The 22889-nt window shown below is 39.2% G+C and overlaps 2 protein-coding genes across 6 annotated transcripts in view; one reads left to right on the top strand and one right to left on the bottom strand.

Annotated features, from left to right (window-relative positions):
* Positions 1-26: 26 nt before the first annotated feature.
* On the bottom strand, positions 27-13002 carry acot11a (acyl-CoA thioesterase 11a). 4 transcript variants are annotated; one of them, XM_046876423.1, is made up of 16 exons: positions 12899-13002; positions 11424-11601; positions 9969-10038; positions 8864-8924; positions 8254-8355; positions 6894-7050; positions 5705-5861; positions 3134-3253; positions 2919-3057; positions 2770-2825; positions 1911-1977; positions 1677-1760; positions 1457-1590; positions 992-1123; positions 474-600; positions 27-374 (listed from the first exon to the last, which is right to left on the bottom strand). In XM_046876423.1, the coding sequence occupies exons 2-16, from the start codon at positions 11590-11592 to the stop codon at positions 213-215; spliced, it is 1737 nt and encodes a 578-aa protein (XP_046732379.1). In that variant the 5' UTR covers positions 11593-11601; positions 12899-13002; the 3' UTR covers positions 27-212. The 4 variants fall into 4 exon arrangements, with proteins under 4 accessions (XP_046732379.1, XP_046732378.1, XP_046732382.1 ...); XM_046876422.1 differs by lacking the exon at positions 12899-13002 and adding an exon at positions 12089-12230; XM_046876426.1 differs by lacking the exon at positions 12899-13002 and adding an exon at positions 12068-12089.
* Positions 13003-14126: 1124 nt separating this feature from the next.
* The window catches only part of ssbp3a (single stranded DNA binding protein 3a), a 28172-nt gene continuing 19409 nt past the window's right edge, over positions 14127-22889 (top strand). Inside the window, exons 1-4 of one of the 2 annotated variants that reach the window (XM_046876590.1) lie at positions 14127-14289; positions 15543-15615; positions 15979-16040; positions 16163-16247. In XM_046876590.1, the coding sequence (XP_046732546.1) occupies positions 14234-14289; positions 15543-15615; positions 15979-16040; positions 16163-16247 (276 nt within the window). In that variant the 5' untranslated portion in view covers positions 14127-14233. The remainder of the gene's footprint in view (positions 14290-15542; positions 15616-15978; positions 16041-16162; positions 16248-22889) is intronic. The other variant, XM_046876589.1, reaches the window with a different exon arrangement.

Raw genomic sequence — 22889 nt, 5'->3', positions numbered from 1 at the left:
AAACCGAATCCATAACAATGCACATGTTACAACCTGATACAGCGTTTAATAACTGATCAAAAAAATATCTAACTGCTCCATCATAATCGTCCAAACTGCAATGACCATAAAACTACAGAATTAAAACAAAAATAACAAACTTATAACTAGTGTTTTCAGTGTAGACGTTAGAGACTGGTTTAGAACGACTGAACAGCCGATAACAGGGGGCGCTAGAGAGGCGTGGTCGAGACGGCAGCAGGTTCGACTTGTCCGTTGTCCATCAGGTACTGTCTGCAGGAGACAAACACGGAACAGAAGCTGGACGAGAGTCCGGCGATGTCCATGGAGATGTACGGCAGCACGCCCGGATTGGTCTGGTTGTAGTAGCACATCTGAGGAGAAAAAAACATGACACAATATATATATATATACACACGTCCATAAAACCAACTGTGATGAAGTTGTTTTTTGACGTGAACATAAGCGCTCACCTTTGATACGTTTTCAGACACAGGGTAGATGATGAACCCTGCACAAAGCATCTCCCCCCTGTTCATGTCCTCCGTTGGAGGGTGTGTGGGAAGACTCACGGAACGTATTGCAATAATATATGGATCTCTGCATGCATATAAAATACACCGGTTTCAATAAAAGAATGAAGGACGCTTCATGTTTATGCTACAGCGATCTTCTGAAGGCAGTAAGAAGTCTGGGGTTAACGTGGATGAGACAGAGGGAGTCAGTGATAAGAACATGACTGAGAACAGAGACGTTCCTGATCACATGATTATCATCTTTTCTCTGCTTGTGTTCTATATGGTGGATCTTCAGACTGAATACATTCATTAGGTAACAAAATGTAAAATTGGTTTTGTATTAATATATTAATATGACGTGAGGTTCAGTTTCCAGCGTGACACTTAAAACTTTAGTGAAAAGTTAGAGCTTCAACGTTTACCAGACCATGAGTATCTGAGCGTTACAGGTTTTCCTTCAGCACCTCACTCACCCGGTGTCACACGGCAGCCTCCTGGAGGCCAGAAGGATGAAATCCTGGTTTTTGCCTCCTTCGGTCACAGATGGAGCGAGGACGTGGTAGATCATGTCATCGGCATCGACCTGGACGATGGGATTGCACTGTCTGTACACAACAGAAGCTGGAGGTTATACAGTGCAGATGTTCAGTAGACGAATCGAGCTTTGTTTTTAGCGTCTCCTGGCGTTGTTTAAATATAAGTTCATATTCATTTTATATATATAGTGATAAGATGATGTTCTTACATCAAGTGCTATTTTATAAGCTGCAGTATAGTGTGTGTATGGAGGCCAATTTTGTAAATGTTATAATTACTTGGATCATCACCATTTAGATGTTTAACTCTTTTTTTTTAATTATTATTACATTTCTTTTACAACAGCCAATCACTGAGCTCCTTCTCGGTTCTGATGTAAAACACGGGCAACAATGACCTACTTGTAGTGCTTATCCCATTTGGGCCTGTGGCTGAGGTCCGAGAGCAGGGCGTAAGCTCTCTCTGCCGAAACGTTCATCTCCGATTCAACCTTCACACAAAGGCTCTGATTCACCTCCTGAGTGAACAGGAACACCTGCAAAAACCCAGACGACACCGCTCTCAATAGTACAGCGCAGGTTCAACGCTCCGGGGGACTTTTAAAAAGACAAGCGTACTCACGTTCTTCTTCTTAGAGGTGAGAACCCAGCCTTTCCTAGCCGCTAACATCTTCAGAGCAAACACATTGTTGTAGCTCAGATACACCTGCGGGTGTTTGGGGGACATTTTAGAACATTGATAGCGAGATTATCAGAACCGATAAGATGTCGTTATGCCAGATTGTGGTCTTTTAATTGTCCCTGCATCTTATCTTTTATCGTTTTTTTCTCGGGGTTATAATGTGGGAGTGGATACCTGGTTGCTGGGGTCCCAGGGGACGGACAAGGGCACTTCAGTATGCTTACAGGAGATGATGTACTTTCTGGATTGGATAAAGAAATCGTTATTATTTTTTACGCAAAAACAGGACATGATTTAAAAAATAAATAAATAATAATTCCGATTTCAAACCAGAGCCTCACCTCACCTCAGCATGACCTTCACCTGACTTTATAACCAGTGCACAGTCGAATTCTGATTGGTCAGAAGAGCTGACTCATTTTCTAAAGCACTCCAGCTTTTATTCCAGGTACTACTTTTAATAGATTTTCCTCGTTCTGCAACCATCAATTCATCTGTGCATCAAAACTTATTTATATCTAATTATTAGTAGATGCGCTATGTTTTTATTATTCAGAAAGTGACCAATCATTTACATTTATGCCAGATGCCCTTATACAGAGCGACTTACACCTGAGCAGGGGAGGGTTAAGGGCCTTGCTCAAGGGCCCAGCAGTGGCAGTGGTGATGGGATTTAAACCTATGACCTTCCAATCCAAAGTCCAATGCCTTCACCACTGAGCTCCCACCTCATTTATGACCAATATTTAATCTGTAGTTTGATTTCTCCTCATTTCTCGAGTGCGTTCTCTGAGCACCGCTGCTGCTACGTGAACATGATGAATCACAACACTACTATCACATCTATGTGCTATTCGTTGAGGAGAGATGTTTCTCCAGAGGAAGATACACCGACGCACCAGTACTTCAACCGGTGATGCTACAACATTATGCTCGTTTTTTTTTACGTGTCGCTAAAATGCCATCGTTGTGGTACTTCATCCTGGTTTGAACTGATATTCATTTTCCTAACAGATGATTTGGAGTTCAGTACCTGTCGAGTCGAATCTTCTTCCTGGCAGTCGCCTCCTGGTATCTCCTCTTTCCATCCTGTTAATGTAGATGATTAAAAAAAAACAATGCTTGATATTAAGATCAACACAGGAAGTCTGAACAGGAAGTAAGTCTCGGTCATGGCCTTACCAGCGGTTCAGGTTGTATTGGGGGTAGTGGGCGTGGCTTGCCCTCATCATCCAGGACCTCATAAGTCATAAACGCACTGTTAATGTGTCTCAGAGACTCCTCCCCCTGATACGCCTCTGCGCACACGCCCACCTCCATACTGCCAAAACGAAGCAAAGTGGTGAAAAAAATGTCTGTAACACCGATGTCACTTCCTGTCTATATCGAATTCTCACCTGTTCTCAAAAGTGTTGTTGACGATTGCTTTGAGGATCACGCGGTCTCCGACTTGAGATGGTCCTCTAAAGTGGAACATGTCTATAGTCCTCAGGGTCGGGTGGGCGTGGCATAACCGGCTGAGAACAAACAACAATCGTGTGGAGTTACTGTTGCCCGTAACAACCAACGTTGACTAGTTTCAGCAATTTGCCAATGCTGGAAAAGTTTCTAAATGAAAGTCCTTTTTTATCTGTTTATAGTTACATTGCATGTCGTTTTTTTTTACTCTTTTGAAGCTCTGACACTGGAGACACTTTACAGGAAACATCGTGATTACATTTGATCTTTTTTCCTCATTAAATAATAAATAAAAATGTCGTACAAAATTAACGAGAGCATTATTCAAAGTTATTTGGAGCTACACTATTGTCAGAGCTCATAGAAAATGACACTTTCTGACCAATCAGAATGCAGAATTCATCAGTGCAGTGGTAAGTTCCACAGCTGGAAACATCTGGAGGTTGTATTTATTTATTCAGTAACTCGTTAATCACAAAACAGCTAAATAAATGTAAATAATACATACACACATATATATATAGAACCCTCTGCCCTGCAAAACATCAACAATTCTTTTATGTTATACTTGTTTATGAAGGAACTTAACAGGTCGGTTGTTCCAAACCTTCTTGAAAACTAATGATGTAGGCTCCCCAAGTCTTCTGTCTCTTCATGTAATCCCAGTCAGACCAGAAGAATTTGAGATCAGGGCTCTGTGAGGGCCAAAACTATCACCTCCAGTACCCCTGGTTCTTCTCTACACTAATGGCTGTGTGTTTGGAGTCGTTGTCCTGCTGCAGAATAGGTTCATTCAGATGCCTCCCTGAAGGTACTGCATGATGGGGAATTATCAGTCTGTATTTTTCAGCATTGAGGACACCATTAATCCTGACAACATCTCCAGCTCCATTTGCAGAAATGTAGCACCAGACTTGCATCAAACCTCTGGAAACACCTGCTTCACTGTTGCCTACAGACACACATTATTGTAGCGCTGTCCAGCACTTCAGCAAACAACTTGCCCTCTGTTATAAACAAATATTTTAGATTTTGTCTCATCAGTCCAGAGCACCTGCTGCCATTGTTCTGCCACCAGTTCCTTTTGGATTTCTCACCATTATTCTTCAATGAAAACTATTTCTGCCCAGACAGTACATGGGTGTGCCTGGGTCTCACTGGTTTCTGCCAGTTCTTTGCTGATGAAACTACTGGACATCTGATATTGAAGGGAATTATTCATGATGTGTCTTTTATCTGCTGTATTAAGTTCCTCAGCATCGCCCATTTCTTTCTGCGTCTTCAAACTAGCTTGAAGAGCATATCTTGACACCCAGGTCTGCTCTGAGATCTTTACCTGGGAGAGACTGATGCAGTAGAACTTCCTGTGCTCAATCTCGCCATGGTGTAGGACCTGGGACATGAAACTATCTTCCACACCCTTACCTTAGTAGCACCTGTAGAATTGGTTAATCATACACCTGACTCTGATCCTACAAAATCCATGAGTTTGTGCAAGTGTTCAAAGTGTAAGAATGGATATTCTGCTGATTGATTAAAATTTTAAACTTAAAATAAATTTTTTAAAGCATCATTTCTTCACGTCTGCACAGTACTGCATACAAATTTTATTTTTTTATAAAGGAAGGGAACGATTGCATAAGGTGTTATTCCTGTGTTTTGTTCTTCACTAGTAAAGTTCAAACCTTGAACTCTTGATCAGCCGAATGACTTCAAAGCTCCAAAGAGGGAGTCAATTATTAACAGCTGATTTTAAAATGCTACACTTAAAAAATACAACTCTGATAAATTCCTGGAATAGATTCACCATTACCGAGCAAAACAATAACACCAGAGTGACCTTTACATGCAAATATCCATAAAATCAGCGCGTTAGGAAAACGCTACAGCTTTACTCTTTAGATTTTTATTGGTATAAACAACAATTTAATGCTTGAAACATTGAAGTGGTAAATTGAAATCGTTATAAAAGTAATAGTTTGTCTCTGCATGTCTATCACAGGATTAGTCAAAACACTGTTGGGTTTCTGTGTGTAGATCATGACTGTGTATGGAAAAATCGAAAGGATGCGACCAAATTCTATTTTTGGCTTCTGACAGACAAAAAAAAAAAGAAGACATTTTCAGAAGCAGCTCTGGCAGTGAAATCACAGGTAATTCACTGGTTGTAATATGTTTTTCGTTTCTATAGTAACAGCTCATTTCGAGGAACTTGCATTATATTTAATTATTGATAATGCAATAACATTTTCTTCAAGCTGTTTTCAACATTTATAGGAGTTTCCAGTGTCAGCGCTTTGGTAAAGCTGTAACTTTGAGATTGTATGTTTTTTTGGGGGTTTTTTTGTGTGGTTTGTCTTTAACTACCACAGACTCCAAATAACTCCCAAAAAAAGTGAGATTGAATGAAAGAATGCATGTCCTTGTGCAAATTGCTGTGGTGTAAGTAATAAAACACTTCGGGATGTGATAAGCAATAAAGAGAAGATAAAGGGTTAGTGTGCTGTTACCTGGCAGCAATGGTGGCTATGTTTTCCATCCACGCCATGATCTGGCCTCCGAACGTGCTCACCTGGTGGTTGGCATGTGTGGGCAGAACCAGCTCTACGCTCTCTACTCGGGTTTGCTCAGTCGGAACTTTTTCCTCCGTGTCTTGGCTTTCTGCACCTAACACACACACACAGACACACACATATATGTACACAGGACACTATCACTATTTATGCATACTTCATGAATTTGAAGAAATGCTCTTTCTCTTACTATTATTGTCAGCAAAAAGGTGTGGGGGTGCCAATAATTTAGAAACCAACAATTTATAGTTCTTTTAAACCATTTTCCATTTCTGAAGCCAAATTAAGGTAACACTAACAGGACAAAAATTACGTTAAAAGTAGGAAACAAAACCAGGAATGCTTGTGACATTTCGAAGGAACGAGTCGTCTCTAAGAGTGATTCGTTCATATAAAACGAGTCTTTAATGCGAATCAGTAGAATGAGTCGTCTGAAAGAGTGATTCGTTCATTTTCTTCTGCATGCGCATGAGCAAAACATAACAAAAATCTCTATCGGTTATGTACAGGAAACAGAATAGTGTAGAGTTCGTCTCTTTATTCTTCTAGTCCGAGTCGTTACTTCTTTTATCACGTGACTCCTATAGGTGCTATGCAAAGCAATACACAGGAAACAGAATCGAGTAGTTCATGAGTCCTCTGGTACGAGTCGTTCCTTCTTTTGTCACGTGACTCCATAAGACGCTACACAATGCAATTTTTTTTTTTGTCTGAATCGAGACATTATTGTTACAATAATAACAATAATAATTTGGGAGTCACGTGACAAAAGGACTAAAAACACGACCCAGAAGATATGAGAGGTGAAGCGAATCATTCTGTTTATCAGCATTTAGCCTTAACTGCATTGTCAGATTTTCATTATTCGAACTGCAGTCAAAAGTTGGTGTATGAAGACGTGTTTGTGGATCTGCTTATTAAAACTGGAACATTTGATTTCTGATCAAAGGAACGAAATGAACGAAATGACTCAAAAAAAGATTCGTTCATTTTATTAAACGAGTTTCAAAGAACTGAGTCACTAAAATGATCCGATCCTCTCATCACTAACAAATAAGTCAACAGATCCCGTGTGTGTGTGTGTGTGTGTGTGTGTGTGTTTCCAGGAAATGCAAATTCTTCTTACCAAACATTCCTTCGCTAATGCTTGTCCGGTGAATGTTTTTGCTCAGCAGATCTTTCATGATGTCAACATGCAGAAGCCTCATCCTCCTTCTCTCGGCCGCGATGCTGTACTCCACCTTCTCCAGTTCTGTGTTAGGGATCAGCGGCTTCAGATGGCCCTTTACACACACACACACACACACACACACACACACACACACACACACACACACACACACACACACACACACACACCATCAATTATCATCTGCTTTACTATTTTACTATCATCTGCAAAACACACATGTTCACACTTGTTACCTCATGTAAGAGTGAAACCTTCACTGTGCAGCATTAAATATGAATATAAAATGTGCAAAATGTTATAATGTCATAATTGTGTATTTTGGCAAGCAATTTCCAAATACAACATAAATATGTCACGTCTGTTAAAGTATGAATAAAAACTCATGCAAATGTTCTAATAATACCCTGTCACTAAGCCGTCACTAAACGTCACTGGAAATGAAACAAAAGTACAGAAAATATCAACATTTTCTCAGATATGTTGGTAGTTTATGAAAGAAAAGACTCAGAAGGGCTGAAATCACACTCGGATTAACCTTAGCATCAACCGCTATATGAACTGCCCTCCATATTAAAAAACTACAGCATCCTGGTACATCTGAAGAAGTTTAATGTTGTTATTTCCAAACACTGATGCTAGCATAAAGCTAATCTCTAGCTCTAGTACATTTTCAGTTCAAGTACATTACAGGTCACCGTAGTTAATTTTCTCTTACTTGCTATAAAATATTTAAAAAATGTTTAATAAAACTTGAACGTATCAGATTTTGCTATATTCGCTGTTATTACACGTCAATTTTTCCTCACAATTTTGTTAGCCAGAGTAACAAACTACTAGAAAGTGATTTTAATTGATCGTAGTGGTCATGTAAGCTAGTCATTTTTTTAGCATGTTAACAACAAGCAACACTTCATTTCTTTCATTTCATTTAGTTTTTTTACTTCTAACTTCACGGAAAGCTGCGTTAGCGATCGGACGTGTAAATACAGTGTCGTTCGTGTTGTACCGACCCTTTTCTCGCTAATTTTCCAACATATCTGAGGAAAATATTGACGTTCCTCGTAGCTTAGTCTCATTTCCGCCATCACTCGACCTTTACAAAAATTGTGAGGTAAATTTTCGGCCTCTGTGATTAGCAAGCGGATGATTCTCCTACGTTTTTTTCCGTTGCTTAGCGATGATGTGTTCCTGTTATTTTTATTTAAATAAAATGGACCCATTGTTGTATTGCGGCTAAAACATTTGCATTAGCAAATATATCTGCACCGATGATCCTCTTTTCACTCGGGCTCACCTTGACGTTAACTGTAGGCCGAGTTACGAAGGTGGCAAAAGCTTCACAGACTTTCCAGTGGCAATTCCTGTACAGGTCCTCACAGTTCACCACTATCCCCACCTTACACACACACACAAACACACACACACACATATTCTGAATAATTTGGCACAAGAATCACTTTGGCGGTACAACGTGTTTGAGTCACGGGATCGTTAGCATAAACTAACATGACCTTTTGTACACTTATCTGAGTTTTATGTACCATAATAATACGAGATTTTCAATATGAATTTAATGCTATGAGAGTGTAAAGCTCTGAAATTATCTGCTGAATGAGTTTTACCTCATGTAGCCCAATAAGTGTTATAATATAATATAATAAAATAGTTTAAATCTGGTTTCTCTCAAGATTTTTCTCCTCAGGAAGTCTTGAGAAGTTTTTTCTCTCGTCATCATTACCTCAGGGTGAGTCATTAGAGATAAACTTATAGTAATTATGCTAAGTGATGCTATATTCAGAATTTATTTATTTCTGTAAAGCTGTTTTAGGACGATGTTTAAGTTCCATTCAAATAAAATACAATGAAAACGAATAATACTGAATTTAACCCTTTTTTTTTTTTACCTCCATGCTTGAGGTGAAAGCCCTGTTGACTTTAGCCTGGATGTTAACTACTTGTCCAACACTGGAAAAAAAAAGAAAAAATTATATTTAGATCAATATTTAAGATTCAAAACATGTCACGTGAGCTGCCGAAATCTACAACATAAACGTACGGTATATTTTATGCTCTTATTCTAGATAAAAATAGAAATAAATGATGATATAGAAATACAACAAGTTCAGGAACACTAGAAACTAGATTTTCACTGATGAGAATATTTTCTCGATTTAATGACAAGATGTTGACAGGATCGACCGAGAGAGAGATATTTTATGTAATTTTATTATTTAATATTTTATTGATGAAATTATGAATCTGAACATGCTCAGCATTCGAGTCATTATTGTGTTGCTAGGCTACTGTGAAGTATCACTCCACCACCGCTGAGTCTAAACATCTGACAAACTAATCAATATAAACATCTGGTGTCACAGGAAATGAGATAAAACTACAGGAAATATCAACATTTCATACACATAGCATCGTGATTTTCCACGTTTTCTGAGAGAGCAAAACAAACAATCCTCAATATTTTGCGATTACAACATAAACTCACTGTTCAAGTGCTGTTAGGCAACTGTGAAGTACAGCTCACTAACTCAACTCTAGTGCTCTATGCCGTATTGAAAAGCGTTAAGATTGTGTAATGAAATGTTTTGCAAGATAACAGAGAAAATTTCTTTTTTCCTCTCGTACGCTGTACACTACATTTTTGCTGTTGGTGTTGGGAAGCTGGGGGTCAGAGTGCACTGTACGCCATGATGGCGTGGGGATTGAACCCTTGACCTTCTTGAGTCACCGCTGAAATTCTCTTCCAAAGAGGATCTTTGTTGTGTTTGGTCAAAAATAAGAACATGCTATATCTCCAGACCGGTTTTATCTCAGGAAAGCAAACTCCACCCGGCTCACAAGACTGTTAACGACACAGAAATCTACCGTACACTAGACCCAAATCTATCGAACTCTGTGTCGAGTAGGAAACATCGTGTCCATGTACTGGCTCTGAGCAGCAAGTCATAAAGACTCTAATATCTGTTTATAATGAGATATAAGAGGTTCCTTTACCTGATGGTGTGCTCAAAGTGAATGTCATCCATGGAGGCTGTGACACAGGGACATCCGGCGTGTCTTTCCGCTGGAACGAGATGAAGACAGAAAGACAGTGACAATGTATTTACAGTGAATAGTGACAATGTGTATATTTATACTGAATGGAATAGTAGGGAGATGGATGGACGGACGGACGGACGGACGGACAGACAGATAGACAGATAGAAAATTAGACACAGACTGAGACAGACAGACAGATAATCAGACACAGACAGACAGACAGACAGACAGACAGACAGACAGATAGAAAATTAGACACAGACTGAGACAGACAGACAGACAAACAGACAGACAGACAGACAGACAGACAGACAGACAGACAGACAGACAGACAGAAAGATAGATAGATAATCAGACACAGACAGACAGACAATCAGACACAGACAGACAGACAGACAGACAGACAGACAGACAGACAGACAGACAGACAGATAGATAGATAGATAGATAAGGCATAATTAAATAATGCCATCTACATTTAAATAAAGAAAAAAAGAAGGAAAGAAATGTACAAACAAACAAACAAACAAAATATGAATAACCATAAACTTTCCATAAAAAGGGTATAATTGAATTATGTCCTATTTTTTTTATTGTGTATATCTATCTATCTATCTATCTATCTATCTATCTATCTATCTATCTATCTATCTATCTATCTATCTATCTATCTATATTTTTGATTGTATTTCTATTTTTACTGACCAAAATGTGTATATATTTTTTTATGCACTATTCTTTTACTTATCTATGTATCTATTTATCTATTTATTTATTTATTTATTTATTTATTTATTTATTTATTTATTTATGTATTCATTCGTTCGCTGTATTTAGTCCAGTTCAGATCAATGGCTCTATTAAGAGGACTTTATGACAGGAATCTAGCCTTCTCTCTCTCTCTCTCTCTCTCTCTCTCTCTCTCTCTCTCTCTCTGTCAAACACAATCCACAGCTCCACAACTCAAACCTGAAGCACCTGTTCTGAGCCAATATGGCGAACGCTGAACCGCTACTGCACCAAGTCTCTGTATGGTCCGTAAACAATATCGAATTTCTACTCATACTGAAAATGCTGATCAGTTTTCTATAAAAGCGGATGGGACACTGGTGCACCTGCAGACGTTATCATTATTCACTCGTTGTAATCGGTTATCGTTTCTATAGTAACTGCTCGTTCAGAAGGGTGAGGAGAGCTGCAAAGAGAGCTGCTGTAACGTAAAGGATAACACAAACCTTGTATATATACCTCTAAATGCATAAAAAGTATAAAACCTTGTTGTTGTTTCATTCAGGATGTGCTGCTGTTACATGGGGAAAATGCAGTTCATTTGGTAGAACTGACATTTATATTATTACAAGTGTATTTCTATTGCAAATGTATCTCAAGATCGATGTATTTGGTCCTCACCTGAGAGGCATGCGGTGGAGTCCATCCACTTGAGCAGCTGCCCTATGCTCAGCTCCTCACGATGGTTGGCATGGCAGGGAAGTATAATCTGGCTCATCTTCACCTCCGTGCGGTTGCGTTTGACTCTCGCGCCCCACACGCTCATGTCCTTCACGTCAGTCTCCTCCATCCTGGTGATCTGAGAATGGAAGAACATGGTCCATGAGCTGGGGATTGAAGATCTTGTCAGGTTATGTGGGAGGAGTTTTAATACAGGTTTTTTTTTTAGCTTTGGATTTGGTGGGACTGACCCCAGTAAAGAGTTTTGAGAAGAAAGTTTGGAAATTGTTTGGAAAGTTTGGAAACACTGTTTATAAGTACATGTGGCAGCATGCACTGCTATACTGGTTTGAGATTTCACGCTCTCTTTCTCACACACACACACACACACACACACACACACACACACACACACACACACTGTTACATTGTGTTAGACCTTTTGGAAGCCACACCTCTATGAGACACACATGCATTCATAGCTTAATCACAGCATAACACACCACACACACTCTTAATAAATAGACCACGAGTAAAAGATGTCAGTGACGTCATGCGCGCATACATGTACGCGTGCATTTGTGCACCGAACTTAAAAGACTCACTAACTCACGCGCTCAACTCACCGACAGATATCACTATCACCTTAGAGCAGAACTTCTGAGCACCTCTGAGTCTCGCGAGACTCTGATCCGCGTTCGAGCGTGTTTACCGCGAGCCGGTGACACGCGCGAGGACACGCCCACTTTTTCTTTTTTTAAGTCTTCTTGAATGATCGCGCGCTCTTCAAAGCGTAATGGTGAAGTGTATGGAGAAGAAAAAAAAGCGCGTGTATAAATATATAAGCGCACTTTAGACCTTGTTGCCAGGTAGATGTTTATCCATCATTGAGTTTTTTTTTCAATCCTACCTTCAAGTTGACCTTTTTTTTTGTCTTTTTTGTCCATGCATTATATATTTTTTCTTTCTATATCTATATATATTCTGCCACAAATGGTTATGGTTGTTATCCATAACCATTTGTGGCACAAAATTAAGAAGAAAGAAAAAAAAGCAATAATTCATGGCATCTTAGGACTTCCTTCAGGTTTACTTTTTAGTCGTTGTATTTCTATTAAAATGAATAATAATCTATATTTTTACCAAAAATCATTTTAATCATAACCTTAATAGAAAATACATTCCAAGGGTTGCCAGGTCATATAACTCCAGGGATGTGCACAATAATAACGGCGCTATAATGAAAATTTCGATGGAGTCATTTCTAAAGCATGAAGCTGTCAAAACAAAAATAACTAACAAGTACTTTTATTTAATTTTAGCTAAAAACAGAACTATTTATAAAAGCTAAAAAAAATGGACGATCACGTGGTATTACCGTGTCCCTTAAATCAGACATTGAGGCACAACTTTTCATTCAGAACATTAATGTTTACCTGAAGCACTGTATCACGTGTGTGTTCTTATCTGGTGGAGACACGAGAGAAGCGGTAAAGACTCGTCCGAAACTAGACGCCGACGATTACAAAAAACATTATAAAAATTATTTAAAAAAAATCTCTGTTTGGGTCGTTGCTATGGTAACCGGGGAGGCAATTAGTGCGCACATTGCGGGTCATTCTTAATGCGCTAAACGTACATTTTGTTTGTTTGTTTTTCGGAAATCCATGCATTTTAATTTCAGGATTAGTTCCTGGTCGAAAAGAGTTTGAACAACATGGTCCCAGTTTTAATTCTTACAGTTTTAATCACAAGAATAAATCATAAAACTATTCTTTAAGTAATGTGACATAAACGTCTCCTTACAGAAAACTCACTGACTGTTGAAACAATGGAGCATTTACGCATGCGCATTAATGTAAACGTGCAGCTTTAATGCTTGGAAGAGCTGCTGATGTAGAGAATTAATCAACACCTTCATTTCCTGACCAATCAGGATATGATTTATATAAATGTATTTAATAACAATACTAAGAAGAAGAAGAAGAAGAAGAAGAAGATGAAGGAAACGGAGAAGAAGAAGAAAAGCAGTATAATAAAAATGGAATAATGTTGATTTTCCATTTTCCAGAAGAGGAAGAAAGAAGGAAGCGAGATAAAAGAAGAAGAAAAGACAAAGAAGAAGAACACGTATGAGAAAAAAATAATAATAAAAAAGAAGGATTATAAATTGAAGTCTAATCCTGTATGTGGTGAAGTGGTGATGCTTCAAATGTGAAGGCAGGTGGCACTGTGTGACAGAAAATGCTTCTTACACACACACACACACACACACACACACACACACACACACACACACAGAGTAAAAAAATAAACACAATAGCATGAGAACTGTACTACACACATTGCACACACGCACACACACATTATTATTATTGTTAATTAGAATAATAAATGACGTCATTCAAACCTGTGAAAGGCCACATGTTATGGCTTTTTTTACATGCAACATTTCCAAATGTTTAATAATAATAATTATTATTATAATAATAATAATAACAATAATAATAATAATATCAGAAATCTGTTTTCTCGGTGTTCTGGTCATAAGATCACGCATTACATTAAACTGATTATTATCTTAATTACAATTCTTTTGCTGCACGACGTGTAAAATGTGTTCGTTTTTTTTTTTTTTTTGCATAACAGATCGGTATCGCACGCTGATTCGTCAATCCGTTTGTCAGTCACGTGTTGGCCGGTAAGGCTCCTCCCCCCCCGCTCGCGCTCTGACTCGCAGCCGTTGCCTAGGAGCGCCGGAGAGCGCAGTCATGTTCCCCAAAGGGAAAAGCGCGGTGGCGCCGTCGGACGCTCAGGCTCGGGAAAAGTAAGCGATAAAACTCTTTCTTTTTCTCTTCTTTACTCGGGGGTAAGAAGAACAGGTCTGTGTGATCGCGGTGGGTCACTGTGACCGGCTGGTTAGAGCTTCTCAGAGTGGGAAAGTGGAGATAAACGGGGGGTCTGGTGCTGGAGGTTTGGGTAGGAGCTTCTACATGAACTCAGCTTTCTGGCCTCCTGATTACTAACGTACTACAGAGTATAGAGGAAAGTAGTACACATTCTCAACTACTGTCTACTAACTAGGAGTGTAGTGTACATATACAGCGCTTTTTACTTCTGTTCTCTCTCTCTCTCTCTCTCTCTCTCTCTCTCTCTCTCTCTCTCTCTCTTAAAATATATCTCAAATATAATATAATTTGTTCTTTTTACTTGTGTACAGAATCTAAAATTATTAAAATTATAAGATTAAATAGCATAATATTGTATGCATTCTTATATATAAAAGTTGTTTGTTTATTAAAATATATATTTTACCTGCACTTATGTACAGAATCTGAAATTATTTCAATGATTAAATGATATATTCATTGATTCATTATTCCTAATGTCAATTTTTAGGTTTAATTGATTTTATTCATTTTGTTTTAATTTATTTAACAGCTTTAAAAACAAACATATAATATATTATATAATTTTTGCTTATAAGCATATTTATTTTTTGTTTGTTTTATATACATATATATATATATATATATATATATATATATATATTTATTTATTTTATTTTTTGTTTTTTTTAATTAAAAATTATTTGTTTATGAAAATATTTTAGATTTGAATAAGCAAATAAATTATATATATATATAATTTTAATTTGTTTATTAAAATATATATTTTACCTGTGACTATGTAGAGAATCTACAATTATTTCAATTATTAATTTATTAGGGTTTTTTTTTTTAATTAAATTCTTCATTATTTTTAAGATAATTTTTTAGGTTATGAATGATGATAATTACTTGTACATATTCAACCTGTGGCTATGTACAGAATCCACAATTATATGTGAATGAATAATTTATTCATTTATTCATTATTTCTATGATATTTGTCAGGTTCAAATAATGTAAATTTTTCTTTCTTTCTTTTCCATCAAATATACTGATAGTTTTATTCTCCTAACATGTTTTGTTTCTTTAAAAAGAAATCGGTATAAAAATGTTTGTTGAAATGCCTATAGAAATGTCTAGCATGATCGAGGTTTACGCCACGGGTATGATGTTCGAACTCTTTTCCCAGGTTGGCATTATATGTTTACGAATACCTGTTACACATCGGAGCTCAGAAATCAGCACAGACCTTCTTATCAGAGGTAAAATAACAATATCAATTCAATAAAAAATAAAATTGCAATTCTAAAGAGCAGGTGTTTTATTAAAAATGTTATTAAAATGTACACTGAGTATAATCAGATGTGATTTGGAGCTAAATTATGTTGTACATTTACAGTCAGGTCTGATTCTAAAAAAAAAAAAGATTGTGGGAGGAGCATCAACATACAGTTTGGGGGTGTGGCTTATTGATTAATTGATTAATTGATTGTTTGATTGATTGATTGATTGATTGAGTACAAAAAGTGGTAAAAATGACAACAACCACACAGGCATCTGGAGTCACTTCAGACTTGAAACTAGGTTTGGAATGATAGTCGACTCTGGTGTCTTCTTTTCTTCAGATCAGATGGGAAAAGAACATAACATTGGGGGAACCTCCAGGTTTTCTCCACTCGTGGTGGTGGTATGTCAAACCCGTTTTATTTCTCAGTATATATTTGTGATTTTTTCTATGGGTTGATTGAAATGATAAGAAGATACCTTGATGTTCACTGTATTGTTATTTGCTCTTCTGTTTGGTTTTAGTGTCTTCTGGGACCTCTATTGTGCTGCGCCAGAAAGAAGGGACAACTGCGAACACTCGAGTGAAGCCAAGGCTTTCCATGACTATGTGAGTGTGAGATTACCTTCCACGAGTTCTCTGATGATTTCCTACCCAACCTTCAGAGGTTAAATCTCCACTCTGATTGGTCGGAACCTTCAGAGGTTAAATCTCAGCTCTGATTGGTCAGAAGGTGTTAATTAGTCATTAATATCAGCAGCTCTGACAGTAGTGCCAGTCGTGCATGTTAGCCGCAGCATGGATAAATCCTTCTCTAAACCGCATTTAACAACCAAAACACACTGCCATGACACACACATGGTGTGTGTGTGAGTGCTGAAATCGGTTCTATCAAAGGAAATTAAAAACAGCATGCAAACTCTGTGTAACCATCTTTTGCATACAACAACTGAAAAGAAGAAACAACACAGAGTTGATTTGCATGAGAATTCAAATACAGTGATCCAGCTTCAATCCAGTTTCAATCCTAATTCAATACGGTTTTGATATGGTGTCAATCTGGTTTCAATACAGCTTCAATGAGTCTTTAATCCAGTTTCATTATGGCTTTGATGTGACTTTGATCAGGTTTCAATTCGGCTTCAATCTGGTTTTAAACCTGCTTCAGTATTTCTTTAATCCAGTTCTATTTCAATCCTTTATCAATATGACATTGATCAGGTTTCAGTGTAGTATCAATCCTGCCTTAATCATGCCACAATATTGCTTAGATCTGGTTTCAATCCGGGTTCAATTCTGCTTTAATCCTATTTCAATATGGCTTGGATCCGGTTTCATTCCTGTTTTATTATGTCTTTAAGACAGTTACAGTAAAGCTTTAGTCTAATTTTAATCTGGTTTCAATCCTGCTTTAATTCTGCTTCAATCCAGTTTTAATCCTGCTTTAATATGACTTTTAATATGACTTTCAATCTTCAATCTATTTTCTATTCTGCTTTAATCTTCTTTTACAATATGGCTTGGATGCAGTTTAATGACGGCTTCAATCCGGTTTCAGATTAGTTTCGAATCTGATTTAATCCTGTTGCAATATGGCTTGGATCTAGTTTCAGTCCTGCTTCAATATAACTTCAGTCCAGTTTCGATCTGGAAAACTGGAGATGCATTAGCTTTATAATTACACTTTCAACAGGATTGAAATGAACTGAAACGACAACACACAAGACACATTTAAAGAATAATATTTAATATAAATTGGACCTGAAGGCGGAGACGGGAGCAAAACCCAAAATCAGTTATAAATTCGTAATTCCTCAGTAAACGCTGGGAGGATTTGGATGAAGCAGAGCAAGTTCATGTGATGGTAGAGCAGAGGCTTGACAGATCCGCAGCAGCTGACTTTCTATCAGGGTGTATAAGTGTGTATAAAGCGGCATACAGAATTAAAACGTTTTAGGAGTGTGTGTGTATGAGGAATGAACGTATTTTTTCATAAGTGTATGTGTTTCAGGAGTGTGTACGTGTTTCAGGAGTGTGTGTGGGGTTTAGGAGTGTGTACGTGTTTCAGGAGTGTGTGTGGGGTTTAGGAGTGTGTACGTGTTTCAGGAGTGTGCGTGTTTCAGGAGTGTGCGTGTTTCAGGAGTGTGTGCGTGTTTCAGGAGTGTGTGCGTGTTTCAGGGGTGTACATGTTTCAGGGGTGTACGTGTTTCAGGAGTGTGTGCGTGTTTCAGGAGTGTGTGCGTGTTTCAGGGGTGTACGTGTTTCAGGGGTGTCGTGTTTCAGGGGTGTCGTGTTTCAGGAGTGTGCGTGTTTCAGGGGTGTCGTGTTTCAGGGGTGTCGTGTTTCAGGGTGTGTCGTGTTTCAGGGTGTGCGTGTTTCAGGGTGTGTGCGTGTTTTAGGAGTGTGTGCGTGTTTTAGGACTGCGTGTCGTGTTTTAGGACTGCGTGTCGTGTTTCAGGAGTGTGTGCGTGTGTTTCAGGAGTGTACGTGTGTTTCAGGAGTGTGAACGTGTGTTTCAGGAGTGTGTGCATGTGTTTCAGGAGTGTGTGCATGTGTTTCAGGAGTGTGAACGTGTGTTTCAGGAGTGTGTGCATGTGTTTCAGGAGTGTGTGCATGTGTTTCAGGAGTGTGAGCGTGTGTTTCAGGAGTGTGTGCATGTGTTTCAGGAGTGTGTACGTGTGTTTCAGGAGTGTGTACGTGTGTTTCAGGAGTGTGTGTGTTTCAGGAGTGTGTACGTGTTTCAGGAGTGTGTGTGTGTGTGTGTGTGTGTGTGTTTCAGGAGTGTTTATGTGTTTCAGGAGTGTGTGTTTCAGGAGTGTGTGTGTGTGTGTGTGTGTGTGTGTTTCAGGAGTGTTTATGTGTTTCAGGAGTGTGTGTGTGTGTGTGTGTGTGTGTGTGTGTGTGTGTGTGTGTGTGTGTGTGTTCAGGAGTGTGTGTTTCAGGAGTGTGTGTGTTTTAGGAGTGTGTGTGTGTGTGTGTTTCAGTGTGTGTGTGTGTTCAGGAGTGTGTGTGTTTCAGGAGTGTGTGTGTGTGTGTGTTTGTTTCAGGAGTGTGTGTTTCAGGAGTGAGTGTGTGTGTGTGTTTCAGGAGTGAGTGTGTGTGTGTGTGTTTCAGGAGAGTGTGTGTGTGTGTGTGTGTGTGTGTGTGTGTGTGTGTGTGTGTTTCAGTGTGTGTGTGTGTGTGTGTGTGTGTGTGTGTGTGTGTGAGTGTGTGTTTCAGGAGTGTGTGTGTGTGTGTGTGTGTTTCAGGAGTGTGTGAGTGTGTGTTTCAGGAGTGTGTGTGTGTGTTCAGGAGTGTGTGTGTGTGTGTGTGTGTGTGTGTTTTAGGAGTGTAAGTACAGTAATATAAGTACAGAAAATATTTTTCGATCCACTCAGGCTACAGAACATCACTATTCTTCATTTCTTTTCTTTTCTGACAGGGTTCTCCTATCGGCAACAACATAGAAATCAAATGTAAATGGCTGAATAGACAAATGCAGAAATAAACAAATAAATAAATAAATAAACAAATAAATCTTTGGTCATAATGGGCATAATTCAATAATTGCCTTAAATTTATTTCTACACATTGACTTTAATCTGACTTTTTCTGCAGTTTCAAATGTTTTTCTTTCTTTCTTTCTTTCTTTCTTCTTTGCATTTCTACTTTATTAATTGTGAATTCTTATATTTTCTTATTTGTTTGTTTACATACTTATTTATTTGCTTATTTATTCCCACATTTATTGATGTGTGCATTTACTTATTTTGTGTTTAATTATTTTTGTTTGTTTATAAAAAATTTTCACATTTACAGTTTTTGCTTTTTTTTTTATGAATTTCCACATGGACTCAGTATTTTATTTTTTTTTTTTTGCCCCGCATTTATTCATTTGTGTAGTTTTAGGTTCACTTATATATTCATTTATTTATCTGTTTATTTATTTATTTTTATTAGATATACTTAAGTCATGATTAGTCCGGCGTATTCTCCAGGTTCCTGCAAACAAACTCGTTTCTCTGTTAACGTTAACTGCGTTTTTATTTCCCCACAGTTTCGATATTTCACATTTTCTGAAACCTTTACGCTCAGAAACGCGAATAACTTTAGTGCATCAAGTCACCGCGGAATAAAACCATCCTACAACGCGTAAAGCCTGCGAAGGAGCTGTTGCCATGGAAACGATAGCGTATTAGAGAGCGTCCGGATGCTGTGAGATATATGTTGCTGTTGTGGAGGAAAATTAATCCACACCTTCTGGCCAATCAGAATCCAGACAGAGAGAGAGAGAGAGAGAGAGAGAGAGATCTTTCCTGGAATGAAACCCTGTGTGAGAAGGCAATGGAGGCACCTTGGCGTCTCAGTAGCATTATTTAATAAAGTCGGTGATTTTTTTTTTTCTCAGGCTGCCGTGGCCCTTTAAGCCAGAAATAGCTGTTGGAGTGTTGGATGGGGAATCGCGTGGGGGAGGGGAACCGCAAGGCCTGATAATGGCGAGGTTAGCTCGAGCGTTTTAGCTTTTTAACCCTGACGCAGCAGGAAAGGAGGGGCATCAAGACCCCCTGCTACAGCCTCGTCTCATTTCCAGCAGTAAATTTGGGTGCAGGGATCAGACGCCTAAAGCACTACGGGGGGGGCATTTTATTGGCTACTTATTTAAATAGTTCATTCACACCTTTAATAGAAAGACTGTTCAATGCCTGCGTGCTTGTTGTGCTTCCCTTCAGCGTCCACATCATCAGCTATTGTCCGGCGAATGTTTCAGGTCCCGGATAACGCCAGGCCGCGGTGTGGAGTGTGTGTGTGTGTGTGTGTGTGTGTGTGTGTGTTCGAGGTCTGTGTAAACACGCGTCAACAGCGCCGATCGATCAAAGTTGTGCGTGAGGCGACACACAGGAAGTCCGCGTGTGAGGTCTCGAGAGATGCATCACACTATTTTTATCTGTGTTTGTGAGGTGACATCAGAGATACACCACTGATATGAGAGGCTTAACCCTTAACGAGCTTCTGTTTGTGTGTGTGTGTGTTTGGGGGGTGTATTTGTCTGTCCTGCTGTGTGTGCATCTATCTCTCTTTCTCTCCAAGACAATACGCTTCATTTAATCAGGGGGATGGTGCCGATAAAGACGCACACAGTGTGTGTAGGAGAAGCAGCACAATCACAACGTGCATATCTAAACAGCAACGTATCGAACAGGAAGGAAAATAAAGCAGTGATCTGTAGATATTTTACCATTTTGTAGATTTATACTATGTGAGTTTTTATTATGTTGTACGAAAAACACAAGGGTTTCACACAAGGTTCTGAGTAAAAAGATACTTGCTGCTAGCTGTTTCTTTGGTCATTTATGACGTGTCCGGTATTTTTTTTGGCGTGTACCAACTGTCCCTGGGGTTAATTGTGGGCGTGTATCAACAGTTAGTGTTGTAAATTGTGGGCGTGTATGAACTGTTTCTGCGGTTTATTGTGGGCGTGTACTACCGAGCAAATTATCACGTTCCTTTCAGGCTTTACTTTTCTTTTTAATATACATACACTATACAGACATTAGTTCTGGGAGGCCACAATGTCATGTTAATCTGTAGTCTATGTGACTCTCAGGACACGCCTACGCAGTGTTGCGATGCGTCAGTTTCACGTAGCAGCGGCGGTGCCGAGAGGCCGCGTTCGAAAAAGAACGAGGAGAAATCGATCGACATAGAAAATACCGTTCACAAATTATTGTCACTTTCCGTCCCTGACATAATATATATTTTTCATTAGATATCTTTCGAGCCACTCGTCTGAATCTGTGGCTCCATTTGACGAACGGTTTCCTCCCACCTCTCAAACAAACATACGTGTGAAATAATACATCTAAAAAACGGTTTCGGTTCATTTGTTCGGAACAACAGAAATACGAGCGAGTCTGGGAAAGAGAAAAAAGAGGTGTAGCACGTGTAAACAGGAACGTCTCCGAAAGCCAGAGTCGGTCTCATAGGTTGTGCGCAGGTTTGCTCTGGTCTGCCAGTAGAGCCTGGGGATTAGTGAGGGAATGGAGAGAAGAGGAAGGAAGTGAGTCGAGAGAGAGAGAGTGAGAGAGTGTTACTGGAGGGCAGAGAGCAGAAGAGAGGACGATGGGGGAAGGGTTGCTCAGACGAGCACTTTTCTTTTGCTTTTTTTTTTTTCACGCTGCGAATAAACAAAACAATACGCAACGTGATGTGCTGCTTCTTTTTCAAATGCAAGATCAGGGAAGTGCATGTACATGTTTGGGGCGCTGTGTGTGTGTGTGTGTGTGTGTGTGTGTGTGTGTGTGTGTGTGTGTGTGTGAAGGGTTGGGTTAATTATCTCACTCGCTGATAAGGGCACTCTTGGCTCGACATGCCAATTGTGTGACTGCGCAGTCAGTCGTCTGTGCCTTACTCTTAAGTATTCCAGGAATTTTCTTTACTCTTTTCTTTCTCTCTCTCTCTCTCTCTCTCTCTCTCTCTCTCTCTCTCTCTCTCTTTAAATGAACAGCTCGACTGTTGTTTTCCAGGCCGAGGTAGAGGTGGAGGTAGAGGTGGGGGGTGTGTTTGTGTACGTGTGTACGTGAGCGACGGAGGGAGTGTGGGGGGGTTAGAAAGAGAGAGAGAGAGAGAGAGAGGAGTCTGTAGGGGGTTGGAATGCTGTACTGCACTCCCGAGGCCAGGCCGAGGATTAGAGAGCCGACGATTTGCCCAAATTCCTCATGATATTGTGGATCTTCGGGTGGAAACGTCTGGACCATCATTCTGTCCTTCCAGAGCGTCTTCATGACGGATTAGTTCAGTTTATATTCCCGTGATTTAAAGCCCACTGTTGTATTCCTGGTTCTGGTTCCGGCTGTTTCTCAGGTACCAGGACGTTAAAAGGGTTAATAGGAGGTGATCAGGAACAAGTTGTTATAACAGCATTCCAAATGAGAAGTGTTCAGGTTCTATCCGGACTCTGAACCCGAGGTCACTCTCTAACCATCCCATGAGCTACAGACAAAAGAATTTCGTCCCCCATTGTCTCACCTGAGTGTGATATGGTTGCTGTGGTAACGCTGTAATTCTGGGATGTGCTCTGTGTGCTCTGTGTTGGAAGTGTGTGCTGTATGTGTGAGAGCATGCTCCTGTAAAAGCACTGGACTGGATTGGACTGGACTAGACTGGATTGGTCTGGTTTCTGAACTGTGAACTGGTTTTCTGGCTGAATTAAACTAGATTTTTCTGGACTGGTTTTGGGACTTGACTCATCTGGACAAGTTTCAGGACTGGACT

Source organism: Silurus meridionalis, chromosome 20 (assembly GCF_014805685.1).
Source record: "Silurus meridionalis isolate SWU-2019-XX chromosome 20, ASM1480568v1, whole genome shotgun sequence".
NCBI classification, from domain to species: Eukaryota; Metazoa; Chordata; class Actinopteri; order Siluriformes; family Siluridae; genus Silurus; species Silurus meridionalis.
The sequence above is the reverse complement of the archived record's forward strand: the minus strand, read 5'-3'. Positions and strand labels throughout refer to the sequence as shown.

What these genes read in the sequence shown, in the direction of transcription:
- acot11a (XM_046876423.1), bottom strand. Translation starts at nt 11,592, where the DNA reads ATGGAGGAGACTGACGTGAAGGACATGAGCGTGTGGGGCGCGAGAGTC. An exon ending in AACAACACTTTTGAGAACAG is followed by an intron (nt 3,058 to 3,133) that starts GTGAGAATTCGA and finishes TCGTTTTGGCAG; the next exon opens with TATGGAGGTGGGCGTGTGCG. An exon ending in TGTCTGAAAACGTATCAAAG is followed by an intron (nt 375 to 473) that starts GTGAGCGCTTAT and finishes TTTTCTCCTCAG; the next exon opens with ATGTGCTACTACAACCAGAC.